At 41.2% G+C, this 9,754-nt stretch overlaps 1 protein-coding gene across 1 annotated transcript; it reads right to left on the bottom strand.

Annotated features, from left to right (window-relative positions):
• Positions 1–522: 522 nt before the first annotated feature.
• Positions 523–9,303, bottom strand: LOC110976473 (phospholipid scramblase 1-like). Its single transcript, XM_022229748.2, has 8 exons — positions 8,921–9,303; positions 7,789–8,005; positions 7,205–7,281; positions 6,649–6,779; positions 5,753–5,873; positions 4,887–4,989; positions 4,434–4,492; positions 523–3,170 (listed from the first exon to the last, which is right to left on the bottom strand). The coding sequence occupies exons 1-8, from the start codon at positions 8,924–8,926 to the stop codon at positions 3,135–3,137; spliced, it is 750 nt and encodes a 249-aa protein (XP_022085440.1). The 5' UTR covers positions 8,927–9,303; the 3' UTR covers positions 523–3,134.
• Between the last annotated feature and the right edge of the window lie 451 nt (positions 9,304–9,754).

The raw sequence follows: 9,754 nt of genomic DNA on the forward strand, positions 1-9,754 counted from the left end.
AGAGCGCCCTTGCACAACTAGTTTTTACTTTCTCTCACTAACCTTTAAGCGGGATTTTTAGTGCTCAGTAAAAAGACTTTACAATCGTGATTTTTCCTATGCTTACGAGATTAAGCCAGAAAAATAAATTCCACTTAGACTAAAAACTAATAGCAGAAACTATTTAATGGGATTTTCTGAAGAAAAATTGAACAAAACCAGAAAACCTGAGAGAAAATGATCGAAATCGTGTACCCCTTTACATTTTCAATGGCCCTTGCTGCCAAGGCCATTTGTGCGCATGCGTGTATAATTATGAATTTATTAGGGAAGGTTTATTAATTTTGATCTTGGCTTTAGCAGTACATTTTTGAGGCAAATACATGTATCATGTTACACGGTGGGGCCACATCATGCCGGGACAAAGGAATCGGCATTGTTCTGTCGAAATTACTGGGCAAAAGGAAAACTGCTACATAAAATGTCATTTGATAGCTTTTAATTTGCCTAGAATTATCAAACGACGAAGAAAATTTACGAGAATTTTAATTTACAACCACTTGTAGAAGACACAAATTTAATGCCACAAATCACAAACTTCAATCCATGTTTGCCCTTACTAGGATGATCCAGTAACTGTTCATTAACAAGATAACAATTAATTGACAGCGGTAATCTTCGTCAGAAAATATTTGTTGCCGATCAGCTACGTGCTGACACCACTACGTGTCATAATAAATTGATCGAATTGCGTCAGTGGCCCCCAAATAATAAATACTACAACCGGAGAGTCTTTTCACCGTGCAATTCGTGATAAATCCAGTTTAATTAACAAGAAAGAATCTGGGTTTGAAAGAAATTTAAAACCGTAACAAAAAGAGAAACTACATGTTATTAACACTGGAACATTAAGCTTAAGCTATCCACACCTGGCAACTATCTTTGAAGAAACCTATCAAAATGGATCGAATACTTGCGAAATGCAATGTAGCCTTCTTTACGCGCCTCTCAGTTACGAAAACTGAATCGCTGTACCTACTAGTATCTACCTCAGACAGGGGTACTTTTGGCACTGTATGTGAAGTCCGAACCGTTCAGGCCTGTTACTACCTGGTTTGTGGAAATTCGATTCTTTAGAATTAATTTTCTCTTGTGACCTCACTCTATTCAGTAAATTGTGAATTATTCTTTAAGAATCTACAGGCATTGTGAACAGTCTCTGCAAACAAGTTCATTATACTAGCTTGCTAAGCTGAGCTAAGCTAAAAACTTAAAGATCAGTCTTTTACGAATAATGTAAGTTCAGGGTGTTTAAAAAATTTAATATCATTTAAATTAGTGAACTTTTTTACATAGCACGTAAATGACAGCATTTTTCATTCATTTGTTGTTGTTTTTTACTGTTGATGGGGGAACAACGAAAAATCAAAAGGAGATTATGTGCAATGTATCGACCGAAGCTTAAACTATATCTCCTCCTAAAACTGCTTTTTCCAAACTAAATCTGTTATATTTCTCTTGGACTTTGATATTATGCATTTTATCACTGTCTCTTTGCATCTGATAAATTCTTATTTTAGATGCAAACTGTTCTCTGTGCAATCTATCTTTCACATTGCGTCCCTTTTAAAAAAAAATTTCTATGGTAAGCGAAAAAAAATTAAAATGTAGTTAAATATAAACTACATTTTATATTTTTTTTGGCCCTTCAATTCCTATTGGTTTTATCTACATGAAACTTTTATTTCTTAATATTTCACGTATTTAATATTTGTCTTTGCCATTTGTATTTTAAAAATTTGCTTTGTATCGCTTTTCACCGAATTTAACTTTGTTTCTTTCGATTCTGTTTCTCATTTTACTTAATAGATTTAGAATAATTGTAATCAATCCAAATTTCCACTGTTTAGCAATGATCCTTAAAAAAAGGTCAGTCCATGAATTGTTTTAACAAATGGATTAATAACTGAAAGTCAATCGAAACGGATGCAAGAGACTTACCGCTCAGGACATCGTGTCATTCCAATGTTTATGCTTTCGAAATGAAAGAATTCCACAACAGCTCGGTGAGCGTTTTGATGTATACCCTTGTGAGTGGTCCTTATGCTCCAAATAAGCTTCTTGCCAAGATTCCACACGGGTATTACATTCCTCAACTTTATACAATCACACTTTCATAAAATAATTGTTTTTACATAGTCTCCTAGTTTTCCGTGGTTGTCACTTGCACACGTTCGACTCCATTTGGATGTCAGAGACATTCCATCAACGCTGAGTGAATGAGCGACAAAACTGTGCATGTTGATGAATGGAACAATGGTAGTGTACCCAGGCGAAGAACTAACAGTAAGATACACAAAAACCAGTTTTGCATAGCTAATAGTACACTGGAGAGCGCATCGAATTCCTCACATAGCTCAAAGTATTCATTCTTTGCTTTTTGTTTCCTTGTCAGAAAAATAGTTGTGGGAGGGGCGTAGTTTAAGTCAGGGAATATACTCGAGACCATTTTGTGTGTGTGTGTATGAATCGGCTTGGCTTCGCTCCGCCCATTCTTCGCACTATTCTATAGCCCTAGGTCACTCTATTTGACGTAATTTCGAAAACTAATCCCCGTTTTTCAAGTTATGTTTTTCATTAGTCCCACATGAAACTTGCCAAAGTTGCCCAGGAAACGAAGAAACTGGGCAGCCGGCCTAGATAGGGGGCTCTAAATCTTAGTCAGAGGAAAAAGATTTATTCTTTTCTGTAACTATGCTATAGATTATTGGACCATGGGGCGTCAGAAACTCGAGAGAAATTTGCCCAGCCGTTTACGTTTCGAATGTGCCAGAGTTAAGTTAACTACCGTCGAGACAAACCTCTAAAGTTACACCATTTCTATAAACGATGCTTGTCTGGCTCCAACAATCGAGGAGAACGCATAGAATTAACAACAATGAAGTGTCAATTATTGTCTTTGAAATTAACAAGTCAAATTAGACAAAAACTTAATTTGGCATTTTCAAGAACACAGTGCTTTTTTGTTTTGGACTCAGAAACTTCCCTGAGAAAATAGTGCTTCTTTTACACCTCCGGTCTTGCAAACGAGCCGTTACTTTGGGGTAAAGGTTTCACTCTGACTTTCATACTGACGACGCAGCTCACAACTTGAGTTAAGAGCTAGGCTCCATCTCGAAGAACATGAAGTCCTGAAGAAAAATAAAAAGAATTTGAAAGAGTGAATGAAATGCCAACACGCTGCCGGACATTAGAGCAAAATCACAAAATGCCATTCCACGACTCCAGCACAAAGCAGATTCAGACGCATATAATCTAGTCTTGGCAACAGATGTCACTGTTATTTACTACGCGTGCCAATATTCTCACTTGTGGCATTAAAAAGTACTGGAGCAACAGAAGGTATTAATTACACGACCACAACCATGGCCGACAAGTTCAACCGACGACCATTTGTCGACTAGTCTTGGCCCATGACGTTAGTGATCGACAGTTGTTTTATTTCTGTTGAAGAGCGCCCTCGCATAACTAGATTTTACCTACTCTCACTAGTGCGAGCTGGCGCTCAGTGGGGCACACTATGCACTGTGTCCGCTATCAAGCACTAACGTCTTGAAACCAAGACTATTTGTCGACTAGAAGATAATTTCCTGGTAACCGGAGCATTAACTCTAAAAAAGCCGGGTTTTTTTGGCCAATCTCACAGCCGGGGGGCGCATTCCGCCCCCAAGAACTTAGCTGTGCCTCACTCGAGTTTTTAAGACTTGGCATGCACGCGGTAAAGACTCTCCTTATCATTACAAATGTGAAGTTTGAACTCAATCAAACGAATTGTTTTGTTGTTGCGGTCATTTGAAGCAGAAGGCCATGCGTGCCAGCCCGTATGCATGGAGTACTGCAGCAGTGGGAAAAAAGGCATACATTTTTGGCAGCCTCGTCTGGGGGAAAAATGCGCGCTGCGCAAGAACGGTGTGTCTAATTTTCACAAAAGTGGTGTCAAACGGACCGCAGAGAGTTATTTAAAACTCCTAAAGGCTCAAATCCTGAAAAAATGTACTGCGGCCGTATTAGGAAAAATGTTGGGGGCAGATTCCGTCCCCAGCTCTTTTAGGGTTAAATTTATCATCGATACCCGGCGAATATTAAAGTTTGTTCGGCGGTCGAACTTGCCCCTGCTGTGCTTCGTGCTAAGTCAAGAATACAGGAAACCAGCCAGTAGAGAAGCACGATTATTGCACAATTGAAATGAAAGTTAACATTAGGCTTAAACAATTTTTCCGAAAGAAAAAAAAAGTGATAAGATTTACAAATGCACAAAAGTCCTTGAATCAAGACTAGGCCGAGCCCAGAAGTAAAATTCTGATTTCTGCACAGGCCTACTTTTGACCTCACTACTTCAGGCCTACTGAAGAGATTTTTAAAAAAATTCTCCAAAACTGAAAGCTCATACTTACAATCAAGAAGGCAGCTGCAACCATCACTGCCTTCATTTTCACATCCAGATCTTGAGGAACTGCAGAACACAGAAAAAACAAAACAAAACAAAAAACAAAGCTCCCATGCAAACAAGATTGGACAATGATCATGATTCACATGTTTAGTCAAAATTTTGCTAAAAGGACAGTGCTGACGGATAGGAAATCAATTTCTGTGTCATCAACAGCGCCCCCATGCGGTTAAATGTGGTTTCCAGCATCCCGCAATTCGAATTTACATGGACGCATTGGACACCCTACCCTCGAAGGTTTACTCGCCCGCGCGCATTTACACACGGTCAATGCTGATGATTTTCATGCTCGTTCCCAATAACACGCACCGCCCATTCGGGTGTTCTAAACGGCATGTGTCAAAGTCAGAGCAGTCAGCTATTGATCAGTGTTGAAATCCACAACAATCAGTATTCTTACAAGACACGCCGAAATTGTCTGCCTCGGTCAAATATTCCTTGACCATTCCGCCCCACTGTTTGGTGATCTTGCCAACCTCGATCCCTCCCTCCGCCGAGAACACCTGCAGTCAGGGAACAAAATAGCATTGCCTGTCCAGCGTGCCTGTCCATAGTTTACACTACGTGTGCTTAGAGGATGAATGGTTAGATTTATGCATAATTCTCTCGTTTTAAAAAAAAATGATGTACAAAAACTCAGGGCATTTGTTGATTCCCAAATATTATATTGGAAAGTTTAAGGATTGAATTTAACATTATTTCTTGTTAAATATCCTTCTTCTAAAAATAATTAAGCACAAAACTTCATTCCAAAGCCACCGAAACCCCCAGCTGTGTTTTACTTACAGATAGTGGCCGAAAGAGGAAAATCAATGAAAAAAAAATTACCGCCCTCTGGAATTCCTTCCGAGCGGATTAAATTCAAATGACAGTAAATATCAAGGGTTGTAAAATGTTGAACATCTGATCACAGCAAGAGAATTTTCTCAGGTGAAATTTCACAACTCGTTGTCGATTTGAGAATTAGCTGCAATCGTGCAGTAAAGTTGGGAAAAATTCGGTATTTGCTCCCCTCTTAAAATCATGTAGTTTGATAATCCCCTTTTTCGGGAGCTTCCCGTGAAGAGCAAGTTCGATCAGCGAAAACTTGTGAACCGATCGCCAATATTGACTGGTAACCTATGCAAAAGATGTATGCCGGGCACCAGGCAAAATTGACCAGTGGTCGATCAGTAGTAAGTTGCCACTGATTGCCCTTGCTCTGTACAGACACAGGTGCGCCCCGTCACATGTGAAAACGGTCTTCAAACCCCGAACTCCACTCACGTTGAATTCGACGTCTGACCGGCAGCAGACTTGCTGGCATGCGCAACAGGGACCGCCGATTTTCAGTACGGTGTTATCGCTGGCGTCGAAGATATCAAAATATGGTTTCCATGCCGACTGACTGTGAGGGTAAAAATACCATTGAGGGAAATATTATTACCTCTTTCATTAGCAGCCCTCTGATTATTTTGTTCTGTACCAAATATTCGCTAGGGCTGCATATAGCGAAGTGCACAAACGATCATGAAAAACCTTTGGCCTGAACCCCCCCCGATAAAAATTCATGGATCCGCCCGTGCAAAGTATCAAACGGCAGCAGACAAACGCCCAGAGGGACAAGTTACATAAAAAGAACTGTCTGTTCAGTGATATGAAGCTTATAAATTACACGTTCCTGACATCGTTTTTTTTTGTGCCACTTGTCACCGTTTGGCCCGAAATTCTTGACGTTGGTAGCACGAACGATAAAATGAACAAACAAAAATGGTTATGAAAAGATCAACTGTGTCTTAATCTGTCGATACCCTGTGAACGTTTTTTAATGGGCGAAAATAATTTTGTTTTCTAGTGTAGCTGTAAAAGTGTCGAAGACTGAAACTAGATGTTTTAATAAAAACACACTTCTTTTAACATACATCGCTGTAAACCAGGGGCAGATTCAGCATTTTCCGGGGGGGGGCGTGATCTCGATTTTCCAAAGGGGGGGGGGGTTGAACTAAAGCAGTTATGGTAAAATCCCCGTAGGGCGTGGGATCTGGAGCTATTTTGTATTCTACGCACACTGTGATGCAATTTCAGGAGGTATGACCCCTGTTTTTGTTCTCCCATCTTTTCCATTTTTTTGGATCCGCCCAAAGCCTTGATGAAATGAAAGCCTTGAGTCGAGACTAACTCACCACTGTCTTATACGTCCTATGCGGTAGCCAGGCGGAGACTCCACATTAACTTCCCACGAGCAGCAGTCGACGTTTGCGCACCAGCAACAGCCAGCCCAGCACTTGAACGGTCGTTCGATACGAATAACCTCCTGAAGACATAAACAGTCGGACCCTCAGAAATGCAACTCATTGGCTTGGACTTCTTCTCAATGGGGGACTTTGAAACGCTGGTGGCAGCAGACATGCCTGTCTTTTTTCTAGGTATTGCGCGTGCTCAGAATTATGCACGCATGCTCAAAACAACGCGCGCATACTCAGAACTGGTAAAAAGGACCGGCATGTTTGTCGCCACCAAGCGTCTCAAAGTCTCCCATTCAAATTTTCACAGATTGTAATTCTATGCGCTGTAACCGTGTCGAACGGTCCAGGTAGTACATAATGATTATGATCTATAAATTGACGCATGCGCAATTATGTCAGAAGGCAGCAGATATAGAAGTGCATGTATTGCTGTGTGACACAAACAGTTAACGGCTGAGAATGGTTCTAAATGCCTTCATTAAGGACCACTCACCTGACCAAAATTGTCCACAACGTGCAGAACGAAACCCCTCTCACTCTGGCAGCAAACCCGCATCCAAACACCTGATTCTGTACGAATGTAAGGTCGAAGAAAAGGCAGGTTTACGGCCTTGCAAAAGCATTTCTTATGGGTAAAGTCAAGGTTAATCTTCAAAATCTTGCTGCACTCATTATTTGCTCTTTAATTTTGTTTTAATGGGCGAAATCGATAAGAAGAGAAAATCATTGTTTGCTCTGCAAATACAAGTTACCACCCAAAGCTGGTTTTCTTCCAATTCTTGATAAACACATCAATCGACTCTCTAAGCAAATATTTTCGTCGAATCAAGCACTGCGTAATGTTAATGAAGTCTATCTTGTTTCAAATTGCCTTATTTTCAACAGCTTCGTTTCACCCACAGGTTGTGATTTCATGTTAACTGCCCCGACTTAACGTTTTTCTGCGAAAATCTTCAGTTACCGAGGTAGGCCCGAGGTAGGCCCAAGGTGGACCGTGATTGAGTGCAGACATTACTGAATGCCGAACTTTATTCAGCCAGTGACTAAGAAAATATACAGGGTGGGAATTAGCCCTACCCTCGTAGGCAAAGAACACCTGCTGTCCCATGGTGTTTTTGACAGCGTATCGGTTCTTGGTCTCTATGTTGGTCAGCGCCTCGAAAACTTCGATCTGCTGGTGGATCAGGAGTTGGTCTATCTCTGTCAAGTACTCCAGGCCGTTGGGGACCCCGTCGATTTTGGCGGGCGGCTCCATCCATCCGGGCCCCTTGCTTGGTTCTGGTTGCTGTGTTGTCTGCAAGTATCCAGGAAATGATGTTACTATTCGGTCGGTCGGTCGGTCGGTCAGTCATGATGGCTCCAGTCGAGCATCAGTGTCCTCAGTTGTCCAGAAATATATTGACAATTTTTAATGTTTGAGAACGCGCACTTTCCAATACACTCGACCCCCAAGGGGACGTCAAACTGCAGATTAAGCGCGTTCAAGAAATATTCACTGCCTGGACTCTTTAATGATTAGCTCCGTCAACCCCAGTGTTTCTACACAATCTATACTGATGATAACACTGGTGTTAAAGCTGATCTTTTACGTGTACCCGGTACCTGATCCACGCAAAAGTCTCGACAGATGTTGCTTTGGGGTTTTTGAACACGAGCTTGAGGGAGCATAGTATCCAGCACTCTGATAAGATCGTCAATTTAGCACTGAGGCTAGTTAGAAAAAGGAGTGATCGGCCAGTCACTAGGGACCTGGCAACCGAAGCACAATGAGTCTACTAGAAGCCTTTCTTCCATTCTCGCTAGAATTGATAGCTTTGGGGTGCGTGATAAACAGTTTCGTGTAGATAGACAGACAATATTCTGAACATACCAAACAACAAATCCTGTTTTTGTCATCTTTTGCAAGGAGAAAAAACAAAATGAAGGTTTATTTTGAAGCTTTTCACGGTGTGATAAAAACATAGGTGACAACTTTCGCCTACAACCATGTATCGCTTCTTTGAAGATGAGCGATGTAGCGTTGAAAAGAATCGGTAGCGAGAGTTTTCTCATTGTGTCCAAGAGGAACAGAGGACGCTGTCAGAAACGTCGAAAATAGTCTACTTCAAAGTCATGAAGAATCGAAACTACATTTAGCAACAGAATGAATTACGCGCAAAATAAAGTGCTTCATTTTGCTATTTAACCCCAAAATAAAACGCTGACCTACCGCCATGATGTGGAGCTACACGAACGCCAAGCCTATGTTTATCGTGCGTCAACAACAATACTGAACGCTTTCCTTAAATGCAGCTAGAAATCCCTGCCGATGTCGCACGTCTATTTCTTGGCAAAACGAACCTTGGACCACCTCCTCATTATTCCCGAGTTAATATTACTGAGCTTCGATAACGGAGAGATTATGAATCAATCGCCGTCAAACGACCCCAGTTTAGCCATGCCGCACAAAAAGGCTTACACCTGGCAATGCTGGACACACCGAAGGGACAATATGAAATGCATGAAGCCGTTGGTTCACGGCTTCCATATAGGTGCGTGCAAATTTCAGCCATGGCCCACTGATTTGGACGTCGACGTGACTTGTGAGGCGAAGCTGGTGAGTTTTTGCACGCTATAATTATCGCTTTAGTACATGTCTAATTAAAAAAAAAAAAAACCCTGCCTCGTGGGTCATGCTGCTATACTTATCGTACAAAGTTGCAGATTAAAAAACCTAAAAACAAAACACAGACAAGGTTAACAACAAATAAATGGATGAAATGAGGTAGGGATGGGACACTCCGTCGCCATAGTAACCAATTTTTCCTTTCTGGTCTCTGTGAAGAATTTAAAGTCTTTTGACCAAGGATGACAAAACACTTTAGCTGCACGCACGACAGGTGTGCCTAGCAGTGCATTGACGATGGCGTGCGGTCAGCCCCAAGCTTTGCGTTTCCTGTACAATACAGAAATGATAGATATAAGAACAATAATAACCATTCTTTTGTTTGCAATACAAACATTGACGGCCATTTTCTATAGGTGGCCAAAGTTTGCACAAACT

The sequence above is a fragment of the Acanthaster planci genome, linkage group LG16 (assembly GCF_054643075.1).
Source record: "Acanthaster planci isolate LZ-2023a linkage group LG16, COTS_SCS, whole genome shotgun sequence".
NCBI classification, from domain to species: Eukaryota; Metazoa; Echinodermata; class Asteroidea; order Valvatida; family Acanthasteridae; genus Acanthaster; species Acanthaster planci.